Source organism: Gigantopelta aegis, chromosome 14, assembly GCF_016097555.1.
Source record: "Gigantopelta aegis isolate Gae_Host chromosome 14, Gae_host_genome, whole genome shotgun sequence".
Lineage (NCBI taxonomy): Eukaryota > Metazoa > Mollusca > Gastropoda > Neomphalida > Peltospiridae > Gigantopelta > Gigantopelta aegis.
Genome location: NC_054712.1, coordinates 25574115 through 25587266, shown reverse-complemented (window position 1 = coordinate 25587266; position 13152 = coordinate 25574115). Strand labels below are relative to the sequence as shown.

Here is a 13152-nt window from a genome sequence, read left to right as displayed (position 1 = left end):
CACAAGATGTCTTTTGTTCACAAATAAATATTTTAAGTAATTTTGTCAAAATTCTTTTGATTATCTGTATCCAAATTCAGTTTTATTTAGCCAAACAAGATGCAACAAAATTGATTCTTGCTAAGCATTCTACATTAATCTTTTGGTATGGAAAATTAAGACTCATTGTGTATTTGGTGCTTGAACCATGAGGGAAAAAGTACTTTTATTATTTGTTGTTTCTTATCTAGGGTATTGTTAAACAAGATACACTGATAGTGACCCCAAACCGAGGAAACCCAAAGCTCAAAGATCTGTACATCCGACCAAACATCGTCTCCAAGAGAATATCGGGAGCACTGGAAGCACACACAAATGGTAAGTTTATTTTCAGGGTTGAGGGTGTCTGACAATTTTATTTATTACGGTCCAGATCAAATAAAGATTATTATATGAGTTTGTGTGTTGTACTGATTTTACGAAAAAAAAGGATATGAGGATTCTTGTATTCACCAACATCAAAATTTATCAAAAATATTATTTCAGCTGATCCCAAAACTTACATAATTTTTTTCCCGATGTCTGGTATGACGACCTCGCTAGTTTTATGTCACTGATATATCACTGACTTGGATTTCGCCAAATCATTTAAAGAACAGCTTCTTTCGTACTTGGTAATGTGAAATATTGTATTCAACAAGATTTTTATAAAATTAGTAATATCTTTATCATCCATATTATTTTTTATGAATAACAACATAAGATAGTGTTGCATTAAAAATGACTTCATGTGTTTTATTACATGATGTGTGATTATTAACTCGGTTATGTTGAACCATGTGGATAATAAATTAGGATAATAAATAAATGGTACATGTTTTATCTTGATAAACAATGAGAAAGCATTAGTTACCAAAAATATTATTTTAAAAATAATATCTTTGTTAACATTTTGCTGAAATAATGTATATGACTTGCTTGTAGGATTTCGGTTTACATCTGTGAGGGGTGACAAAGTTGACATTTTGTATAATAACATCAAACACGCATTTTTCCAACCCTGTGACGGAGAAATGATAATTTTGGTCCACTTCCACCTCAAGGTAGGTAGACATTTTAAAATACTTCAAATTTGTTTTTATGTATGTGTACTGAGGCCCGAATTGTTTTCTCAAACAGAATTATATAGCTGGTTTTGTGTGAGAATTATAAAATGTTTGACATCTAATAGTTGATAATTAATTAATTAAATACTCTCCATCAGTGTTGTCAGACAAAACATATTTTAACTTCTAACTTTATTCAGTTGTAGGAGGTAGGATTTAGTTCAGTCGGTTGAGTGCTCACTTGAGGTGTTTGCGTCGCAGGATTGAAACACCTTAGTGGATCTATTCAACTGATTGGGTTTCTTCTCGTTCCAACCAGTGCACCACAACTGGTCAAAGGCCGTGGTATGTGTTTTCTTGTTTATAAGAAAGGGCATATAAAAGATCCCTTGCTGCATTAGGAAAAATGTAGTGGGTTTCCTCTGATGACTGCAAGTCAGAATTACAAACTGACATCCAATAGCTGATGATTAATTAATCAGTGTGCTCTAGTGGCGTGGTTAAACAAAACAAACTTCTTTCGGTGAATACTAAAATACTAAGTGTAAGAATTATAAAATGTTTGACATCCAATAGTTGTTAATTAATTAATCAAATATGCTTCTAACTTTATTCATCTGTGTATTTTGCAGTATGCGATTCTGTTTGGCAAGAAGAAGCACATTGATGTTCAGTTCTACACAGAGGTGGGAGAGATCACCACCGACCTAGGCAAACACCAGCACCTGCACGACCGCGACGACCTGCACGCGGAACAGGTGAACAACATTTTCTTATCTTACTCAGTCTTAGTTTAATCATTTTGCATGGTTTCCAGTGGGGGTGGGATGTAGCCCAGTGGTAAAGAGCTGATGTACGTTTGGTCTGAGATTGATTTCCATGGTTGGGCACATTGGGGTATTTCTTGTTCCAGCCAGTACACCACAACTGGTATATTAAAGGCTGTGGAATGTGTTATCCTGTCAGTGTGATAGTGCATATAACAGATCACTTGTTACAATTAATGGGAAAATGTATACCTAATTTTGTTTGACACCCAATAACTGATGTGTATTGTTGGGCTAGGGTGTTAAACATTCATTCATTCATTCATTCATTCATTCATTCATTCATTTATTCATTCCTCTCTTAAGACTGTCAAAATTACCAAATGTTTATAGCCAATGATTATAAAAAATATTTTTAAACAACATTAAAAAACACGTTTTTCAGTGGATGAGTTAAATTATTATTTTTTAACTGTAAGGTGGTCATGTTTTATATAAAGTTTATAAAACAATAAAACACACCAATATCATTGTCAGCGAGAGGACGGGAATGTTTGAATAGTGGTAAGATGTTCTGTTGTTGACCTTAGTCTAAACATAGTTACCCAGGGTTCAGGGCTAAACATTTGCTCGAATCTCCGAATCCGATTCGCGCAAGCATAAAACATCCGAATCTATTGGGATTCCCGTGAAATATTTTCAAACATTTATTAAATTGAATAATCAGTGAGTTAAACGTTGTACAGAATTTTAAAAAAAGAAAAGAAAAGAAAAAAAAGGTCTGGTTATCAAGCTTCAGTTTAAACTAGTTTCAAAAGCGTAGCATATATTCGAATCTGTGCATGTTCGAAACATAGAGGTTTATCGAGAATAGTCTGGCCTGGAGCCAAGTGGTGGTTGGTCCATTTCTATGAACAGAATTGCCATTGAAGAGAACCGAAAGGAACATGATTTGTTTAGTTCTTACATGTTTGTTCAGTTCTTGCATAATAACAATAGACAGTACTGTGCCACTTTTAGTAATACATTAAACATTTCTATGTTAGTTTGCTGATATTATGTTCCTAACCTTGAATTACCTGCTATTTGTAATCAATAAATCTTTTTGTCAGTAGTGGAAATGTACTTCAGTAATATCCATACAAACATTCAACCAATGCAGAAAATACATTGGCAAAAGTATCCCATGTGCTGTTTACGAATAAGCAATCATCGAAAAGTAACCTGGGCTGCATTCAGCCAGACCGAGCGGAAAAACGTCCGCTAGACTGATTTATGCGCTTCACAGTAAACCAAATGGCCACTTTGGGAACCAATCAAATAGTTCGCAAACGTTAGCCAAACATTTGCTGGCTAAACTTGGGGCTGGTAAGACACCTAAAAAAAACTTATTGTAAAGAAAAATGGAACCAACAACTAAAAAAACCTGTTAGCAGACCTTGCCTTTTATGGTGCGCGAGTGCGATCGCTCTCGTACAGCGCACGCAATTTCAATCTGGCGAGTGAAAAATAACGCACGTTACACTTAATAAACAGTGCATGTAAAATAACTTTGTATCTTGATCGCCACTATTTACCTTATGTAACTGATAAAAAGACCCGTTTTATAATACTATAAAAAAATTTTTTTTAAATGTGACAAGAACGGTAGCATCCATGCAAGCTTTTAATACATGACTTGTACTTATCTTTGCTATACATGTCTATTAAAGAAATCTTCGAAGACGTACCAATCCAATCACGACTCCTTTGCCTATTTAATTTATTATTAATTAGAAACAGTCCACTTTTGTAAGGTAATAGATCACAAGCTCATTTTTACTGTTCATATAGATATGAGAAAAAAAATGGAATTGAATTAAATAGTGGCTTCAGAGCCTACAAAAATCAACTCATTACGGAAATCAGTGAAGTTGGTAAAATTGTCCCGATTACTTCCTAACTGTTAGCCTACAAAGCTTACGTGAGATCCCGAATATGGCAAACGTGTAACTTTCTACTTTCTTTAAAAAAGAAATTAAATTTAGACAAAGATAATTCAAAAGTAGACGGAATAATAAAAAGAAAGAAAAGAAATGATAATAGATATGTAGGAATAGTTCTAGGTCTCGTTTACCAATATAGTTGTGTTTGTCAATATACAAAAGCACAGATGGCACAGACACAGAATGAAAATATTCTACCTGTACAAATGACAACATGCTTGTATTATATATATTCTTTGTTAATAAATGAGGCAAATGATAACGTTTATTTGTAGTTTTATTATTCTTGAAAATAGTTATCAGAATCTGAAACATAAAGCATAGATAATACTGTATAAGAATATTTTGGGGCTACCAGAATATGATGCTGGGCTACCACAATTTAGGTACCTGGTGGCGGTGGGCTACCAGAATATGATGCTGGGCTACCACAATTTAGGTACCTGGTAGCGGTGGGCTACCAGAATATGATGCTGGGCTACCACAATTTAGGTACCTGGTAGCGGTGGGCTACCACTAAATTGAAATATTTTTCCAACCCTGTAGTTACGTGAACAACCGGCCTCGGTGGCGTCGTGGCAGGCCATCGGTCTACAGGCTGGTAGGTACTGGGTTCGGATCCCAGTCGAGGCATGGGATTTTAAATCCAGATACCGACTCCAAACCCTGAGTGAGTGCTCCGCAAGGCTCAATGGGTAGGTGTAAACCACTTGCACCGACCAGTGATCCATAACTGGTTCAATAAAGGCCATGGTTTGTGCTATCCTGCCTGTGGGAAGCGCAAATAAAAGATCCCTTGCTGCCTGTCGTAAAGAAGAGTAGCCTATGTGGCGACTGCGGGTTTCCTCTAAAAACAGTGTCAGAATGACCATATGTTTGACGTCCAATAGCCGATGATAAGATTAAAAATCAATGTGCTCTAGTGGCGTCGTTAAATAAAACAAACTTTTTTTTTTTTTTACGTGAACAATGCAGCTACTTGTAAAAAAACGTAGTGCGGTTAGGTTTGGCTTAAAAACATTTGTGTATCAAGATTATGAGTGTAAACAAAATTCAGTGCCGTTGAGCCAATCAGATTTGTATAGATGCAAATAAACTTTAATTGTATATATACCAAAAGTAAGCCAATAATACAATTACTTGTTACTAGACATTTAATTTAATTAATCCGTGGTTTGGATTAGATAAGAGGAAAAGTGTATTGTAAAATATTGCTTCCCAAGTTGTGCTACTAGTCCCCTGCCGGTCCACTTTTCGCAGAGTAGGATATAAGAAAATATGTTGGATCCAATAGGAGACATGTATTGCTTTGGCAGTACTTTTAGAATGCTTGTTCATCAAGATTAAGAGTGCTAAATATCTGGCACCTTTGAGCCAATCAGATTTTAATGAAGAAAACAAAATGCAGATAAACTTTAATTATATATAATATATACTAATAGTAAGGCAGTAATAAAATTTACTTGTTACTAATTTAATTAAACAGTGATTTGGATTAGATAAGAGAAAAAGTTGATTGAAAAAATACTGCTAGGCAACTTGTTATTATATAACTGTATTTCAGCTGAGTATTATTATATTTCTATTTTTATTGTTTCTTTGTTTCAGGCTGAAAGAGAGTTAAGACAACGTTTAAAATCGGCGTTCAAGAGTTTTACGGAAAAAGTTGAAAGTTTGACGAAACAGGAAGTGGAATTTGACACACCTTTTAGAGAACTTGGTTTCCATGGAGCTCCATTTAGAAGTACAGTTCTGCTTCAGCCCACAAGTGGTTGTTTGGTCAATCTCACAGAATGGGTAAACAATGAATACTTCTCCATTTGGGAGGCCATTGGTCAGAGATGCCAATGTCTTCTGTTTTTATTAGCTTTCATTAACCTGACCTCACACCTTGTTGCAATTCCACGTCCAACATCCACTTGATCTGAATATGGATGGGTATTTTGAGAATTTTACTATTGCTTTGCACAGGTACCCAGTATAATGTTAAGTATTATATGTTATTTATAGCAGCAGGATCAGTAATTTGAGGGAGTTTTCTGACAAAAAGAAATTACATCATGCAAATTGAAGTTTATTATTTAAATAACTAGTAATGTCAGTCCACAACTATGAAAACTGAAGTTGAGAGAATCGGTGGAAGCCAAGAGAAATATTTTTCGACTGCTAAATGGACTTGTATTGAAATTACCAAGTAAATCGGTACATACATGGTGTATCATAATAATAATTATCAATTTAACATGTAACAGTATTACCATTTACAAAATACATTTAAAACTGTATGAAAAATGTAAGTCATTTGATGTTGTGCTTTGTAAAGAAACATTCAATTTTAACACTTAATTTTTACCTCTCAGCCTCCATTTGTGGTCGCACTAGAAGATGTTCAGTTGGTTCACTTTGAGCGCGTGCAGTTCCAGCTGAAGAACTTCGACATGGTGTTTGTCTTCAAGGACTACTCGCGCAAGACGGTGATGATCAACTCCATACCCATGCACATGCTGGACCATGTCAAAGAGTGGCTCAAGTAAACCACGCATTTTACGTCTTCACTTGGCTAATTACTGTTATTCCAGTTGTTGTATGCAAATTGATTATCATCAACCTAGCTAGGATTTTACAGTATGACATACAAGATACATAACATCATTCTTTGTAAGAAGCTTGATGCATTCTGTCACATTCAAAAAGCGTTTTATAAACTCTTAAAAGTCCACAATCATGGCACATTATTAATACACAGTATATAAAAAAAATACATAAAGATTATATTATTAACCATAATTTTTTTTAACAAAATTAATAAAGTGACTTTTTGTAAAACGCTAGGGGGAAAAAACACTGATCCAGTCGATTTGACCAGCATCTGACCTGTGACGTAGCATCAGGTGAATTTCACTCATTCATTAGTAGGTTAGCATGGCGACAGCATGTAATGATTCTTCGGAAAATAGCTCATTCTTATCGGACGTTAGTTTGTACATTTCGGACTTGTCGCATTTGTCTATTTATTCTAATGCTACCTCGATTGGTGAGGAAGGAGAAAATCTGTTTGGGGTACTTCCCTATCAGTTTGAACCGTAGTTACACCGACGATGATCCGTCGAACCAAATGCAGTCAGCCTATTTGCAGCCCGGAGCCCGGATGTCGCCCGGAGACAAAAACAAAGCCCGAATGTTAATGCCGAGGTGTACATTGTTCATATTTGGCACAAAGATACACCTCAACACAATGCATTTATATATGTTAAAAAAATTGGGGGGATACAGGCTTGGAACAGACAAGTTCTTTAACAAAAGTTTGGTGCCATTCCCATCGACCATCTTAGATAATTGTCGTAATCCCCAGGTGTGAAGTGGTCACTGCAAATCGAATCCCATCTTGACGGTCCATTCCAATACACACGTGTTCAGTTTAAGAACTGCTTTAATGAACAATATTGGTTGGTCTTTTGGAAAAATATGCAAACTTCTTTTGCCTTTAACTGCAGCTTTTGTACAACCATACACCGAACAATGGTTTACCATGTTTCACATTGGAAAGATATCTTCAAAATAATATTCCACACATACAGTTCGATTCAATAGAGTAACATTTTTGCGTTTTAAAAATACACGTGTTCCACTTCCATGTAAAATGCGAATCAAGCATTCATGTTATGTCGGTAAGAGCGTCACATGACTTGACTCTTGGAGTTCAGAGGCTATTTGGCAAGCGATGGGAAAAACACGACTTTTATTGCGAATATATTAAAAATGGGTAAAAAAATAAAAATATATTTTATTGATACTTCATATATATTGTAAACTGTATACGCAGATACCAAACAATAGTGAATTACGTTTTTGATAAACGTAGACCTTTAATTCATAAATTCATAAAGCTTTTTATCTTTATCATAACACTAAACATTATTTGTATATACTGTATTAAAACAAATGATTTAAAATTTATTTATTAAAAATCTAGTTTATAATAATATATTCTAGTCAAGTGACATATTTTTGGTCATTATCTATATATTTTTTTATCTAGTCCTCATATCCTGCCAATGTATATAGTGATTCAGGATAAATATTCTTATATAACATTATTTTCCAATGTAAAATTCCAACAACTAGTTTTAATTAGGGATGTCATTTTTGAGCTTTTTATTTCACATTGGGTTTTTTCTTCATAAAACAGTTTCGTCAAACCAAATTTGAATGGTGAATCATTGTTGGCTTTTCAATAAGAAATAAACGCTAAAGGTTTTGAGTAAAGGCATCTTGTTTATAATTTGTGACTCTTGATGTGTTTGTTTTGAACAAAACTTGAGAGCTGTCATCTTTTTTTTAGCTCGTGTGATATCCGATACACAGAGGGAGTTCAGAGCTTGAACTGGGGCAAAATTATGAAAACCATCATCGATGATCCAGAGGGATTCTTTGACAATGGAGGATGGAGTTTTCTTGGACCAGACAGTGATGTAAGATTTTAAAAATTATTTATAGTTTGTTTCTGCATAAATACAAGTATTGGCTCCAACTAATGGCATATGAACAACATGGATAAATGATTTAAATCAACATTACTTTTTCATATTTATAGCTGTCCGTGTTCTCACTGGGTGAAAATTAAAGGAGGGCAGCCGCAAGGCACCACACCCTTCCAAAAAAAGAGAAAAAAATAGGTGGGGGAAGCTTGGTTACCATATTGTTGTGTGTTGATCGACTTTGTGGAAAGACATACTCATTTTCCCTACTACTACTACTGTGGCCGCTTAATACAGGTATTTTAGCGATTTGGGATCCGATTTAGGTGGCCGCTGGCTGTGGTAGACAGGTGACCGCTTATTACAGGTGGCCGCTGCGACAGGTTTGACTATTCACTTTAATGTTCTGACTTGTTTATTATTTTTATAAACATCTCCAAGCTAAAAGCATTTCTAATTTTACGTCGTGATATGTACTATCCTGTCTGTGGGATGGTGCATATAAATGATCCCTTGTTACTAATGGAAAAATGTAGCGGGTTTCATCTCTATGACTGTCAAAATTACTATATATTTGACATCCAATAGCCGATGATTAATAAATCAATGTGCTCCAGTGGTGTTGTTAAACAAAACAAACTTTCTTTCTAATTTTACGTAAACTCTTTTTAATTGGGCCATTTCATTTAGGACAATGTTTACATGGACATAATGGCTTAAGCAAAAAGGAAATGGGTTGTCTGTATTTGTTTTTGAGTAAATCATAAATTAATTATGCATATTTTCAATTCTTGCAGGCCCGACTACAAATACATAGACCATTTCGTAATTACAATATAAGCATTTTATTCCATCTGTTGGTTTCAGACCTTGCCATGAAAACAATTGAGTAGAGTTGATTAATTGTCCCTGTTGACTTAGATTATGTGAGGCGATATGACCATATTGATACCATATAAATTTACATGCTAAGGGGAGCTAAAGGTTACTCCTTGAACTAGTCTTTCAGGGGATGCAAGTGATAGCTCCTGTTAAAGGCAAGTTCTGATGTCAGTGTCTCCATCTGGCCAGTATACCTATATTATTATTTTATTTTCAACTTGGCCTGACATCAAACAAATGGCATTTTCCTCCGCCGATAGTAGACTGGTCCGAACTTCCCAATAACTAATGGGATGGCTTAAAATCTTCCAAGGAGTCCTCTGCTTCCTCTTCCGGTCACATTGTTGTTCTTGTTATTGATGTTATATATACTGACGTCCAAAAGAAACTTTACAAGGCTTGAAATTTTATTATAAACCCCCCCCCCCCCCCCCCCCCCCAAAAAAAATACCCCAGGTACGGAAGGATTTAAAAGTATCATGAAGTTCAATATCTAAACGTCACAATGCACTTCGTGATACATGCAAAGTTTCTTTTGCACCTCAGTATATAATTCTTATATTTGTCTGCGGAAACTAGACTGACTGATAATATGCAATAAAATAAATTTGGTGAAATTGTCAAATGGTTCACATGGCACTTTGCCAGACTTAGCTCACTGTTGGTTGTGCGAGATTGGGCATCCACACAGTGCCAAGTTTTGCCGTTTGCTGTTGATCAGTCATTGTTCGGTTCTTAAATGCTGACAGACTGACAAATGTTTGAGAAAGTCATTAGCCCCGAAAGAAGCTTTGAATAGTGCTACCGGTCTCAGTGGCGTCGTGGTTAGGCCATTGGTCATCAGGCTGGTAGATACTGGGTTCGGATCCCAGTCGAGGCATGGGATTTTTAATCCAGATACCGACTCCAAACCCTGAGTGAGTGCTTCGCAAGGCTCAATGGGTAGGTATAAACCACTTGCACCGATCAGTGATCCATAACTGGTTCAACAAAGGCCATGGTTTGCGCAAATAAAAGATCCCTTGCTGCTAATCGGAAAGAGTAGCCCATGTAGTGGCGACAGCAGGTTTCCTTTCAAAATCTATGTGGTATTTAACCATATTCCTGACGCCATATAACCATAAATAAAATGTGTTGAGTGCCTTGTTAAATAAAACATTTCTTTCTTTTTCTTTTTTGAATAGTGCTCTATGTGATTTTGTATTACAGCTGATCATTTCTATTAGCCTAGACCAAACATTCACTAGCCGGACACTGACGGCCAGTAGATTTATTGAACCGTACAATTCTTGACCAGTTTGATTTCGCTAATTAATGGCAGGGCTAGCTCTGAGTGAGAAGTTAATTTCGGCAAATTATCTATTAAACTTCAAAAATATCAGAAATGCTGATATATTCTGTAGCATGTAATGTTTTCACCAAATTAAAATAAAATTCACCAATTGCTTTTAAAATTCGCAAGTGCCAGAGCTAGCCCTGAATGCAAGAATCAGACATGAGATTTAAACTCTTGGGACTTTAATACAACCTAAAGTTGAGGCGATAAACATTGTGCCCAGAATATGTATGCCCATAATAATCACACCCAAATAAGTACAAACATGCTGACCTCAAAATATTTCACTCAAAACCACAGAAATGTTAAGTTTAATTAGATTAAAATAACTTGAAATTAATTTCTGAATATTGACAACTCTCCAGCAGCTGTTAATGACAGTATGGAACTAAAGCAACCTTCATGCACTTCGAAAAGACAAAAATGCCCGTTGTGCCCCAATTAGTGAGATCTAAGCCCTGGCTCTACCAGTTGGTGTTAGTTTGAGACGACGTGTTTGACAGGAGGACTGGATGTATCCCAGTGATAAAGTGCTCACTTGATGCACAGTCGGTTTAGGATCGACCCCCATCGATGCTTCACAACTGGTGTAACAAAGGCCATGATATGTATTATTCTGTCTGTGGGATGGTGCATATAAAAGATCCCTTGCTGCTAATCGGAAAGAGCAGCCCATGAAGTGGTGACAGCAGGTTTCCTCCATATCTGTGTGGTCCATAACCATATGTCTGATGCCATATAACCATAAATAAAATATGTTGAGTGTGTTGTTAAATAAAAACATTTCCTTCTTTTGTGTTTGACAGGAGGATGATCAGGACGAGGATGACTCTGAACAGGACGATCAGTACCAGCCATCGGATGTGGGCTCGGGCGAGGAGGGCACCAGCAGCGAGGACTCTTACAGCGAGGAGAGCAACTGGGAGGACGAGGACGACGACGAGTCAGGTACGCACAGTTCCACAAGGTATCTCGGGGGGGGAGGGGGGGGTGTAATCTCGGGGTGGAGGAGAGGGGGAATGAAGTCTGAATCTGGTAAGGGGGTATAATTTATTTCATTGATGGGGGTTGGTTGAGGAGGGAGGGCATGAATCTGTTAAGGGGATGATGTAATTTATCTCATTGGGGGAGAGAGGGAGGGTATGAAGATGTTGAATCTGGTAAGGGATGTTACAGAATTTATTACATGAGTGTGATATTAAGATGATGACCCTTCAGGTACAAGTTGTTTCAGAATTCATCACATGGGGAATAGGGCATAATAATGATGGGGACAGTTCCACAATTTATCACATGAGAACATGTAGATGAAGAGGTGTCGGGTAGGGGCTGTTGCACAGTTTATCACATGAGAACATGTAGATGAAGAGGTGTCAGGTAGGGGCTGTGGGACAGTTTATCACATGAGAACATGTAGATGAAGAGGTGTCAGGTAGGGGCTGTGGGACAGTTTATCACATGAGAACATGTAGATGAAGAGGTGTCAGGTAGGGGCTGTGGTACAGTTTATCACATGAGAACATGTAGATGAAGAGGTGTCAGGTAGGGGCTGTGGTACAGTTTATCACATGAGAACATGTAGATGAAGAGGTGTCAGGTAGGGGCTGTGGTACAGTTTATCACATGAGAACATGTAGATGAAGAGGTGTCAGGTAGGGGCTGTGGTACAGTTTATCACATGAGGACATGTAGATGAAGAGGTGTCAGGTAGGGGCTGTGGTAGTTATCACATGAGAACATGTAGATGAAGAGGTGTCAGGTAGGGGCTGTTGCACAGTTTATCACATGAGAACATAGATGAAGTGGTGTCAGGTAGGGGCTGTGGTAGTTATCACATGAGAACATGTAGATGAAGAGGTGTCAGGTAGGGGCTGTGGTACAGTTTATCACACGAGAACATGTAGATGAAGAGGTGTCAGGTTGGGGCTGTGGTACAGTTTATCACATGAGAACATGTAGATGAAGAGGTGTCAGGTAGGGGCTGTTGCACAGTTTATCACATGAGAACATAGATGAAGTGGTGTCAGGTAGGGGCTGTGGTAGTTATCACATGAGAACATGTAGATGAAGAGGTGTCAGGTAGGGGCTGTGGTACAGTTTATCACACGAGAACATGTAGATGAAGAGGTGTCAGGTTGGGGCTGTGGTACAGTTTATCACATGAGAACATGTAGATGAAGAGGTGTCAGGTAGGGGCTGTGGTACAGTTTATCACATGAAATGGGTGGGACACTCAATAGCAGATGTATTTTTGTGCCGAGTGCCATTAAACATTCATTCATTAATTAATTCTGAAGGGGTAGAGGAATGAAGGTGAACTGGGTAAGGACTGTACAGGAATTTATCACAAAAGAGGGCTTGAAGAAGATGACAAGTCCTGTAGTGGGCGTTTCAAAATTTATCACATGGATGGAAGTTGGCCATTTGAAGAAGAAAAGTTGGTGAATAATTAGATTAATTCATAATGAATTGGGCAGTTTGATGATGAATTGGTTTAGTGATTTAGTAAATCTTTAGCAAAATTTTATTTTAACTAGATGGGAGGAGAAGTTTGAAGTTTGTTTTAGATTAACGACATCACTAGAGCACATTGAGTTATTAATCCATTAGCTATTGAAT

At 36.9% G+C, this 13152-nt stretch overlaps 1 protein-coding gene across 1 annotated transcript in view; it reads left to right on the top strand.

The window, feature by feature from the left end:
- LOC121388224 (FACT complex subunit SPT16-like) overlaps nucleotides 1–13152 on the top strand; it is a 48643-nt gene that overhangs the window by 30646 nt on the left and 4845 nt on the right. The window contains exons 17-23 of the mRNA XM_041519490.1: nucleotides 231–357; nucleotides 964–1082; nucleotides 1718–1843; nucleotides 5446–5634; nucleotides 6198–6367; nucleotides 8180–8309; nucleotides 11340–11481. Coding sequence (XP_041375424.1) covers nucleotides 231–357; nucleotides 964–1082; nucleotides 1718–1843; nucleotides 5446–5634; nucleotides 6198–6367; nucleotides 8180–8309; nucleotides 11340–11481 — 1003 coding nt within the window. The remainder of the gene's footprint in view (nucleotides 1–230; nucleotides 358–963; nucleotides 1083–1717; nucleotides 1844–5445; nucleotides 5635–6197; nucleotides 6368–8179; nucleotides 8310–11339; nucleotides 11482–13152) is intronic.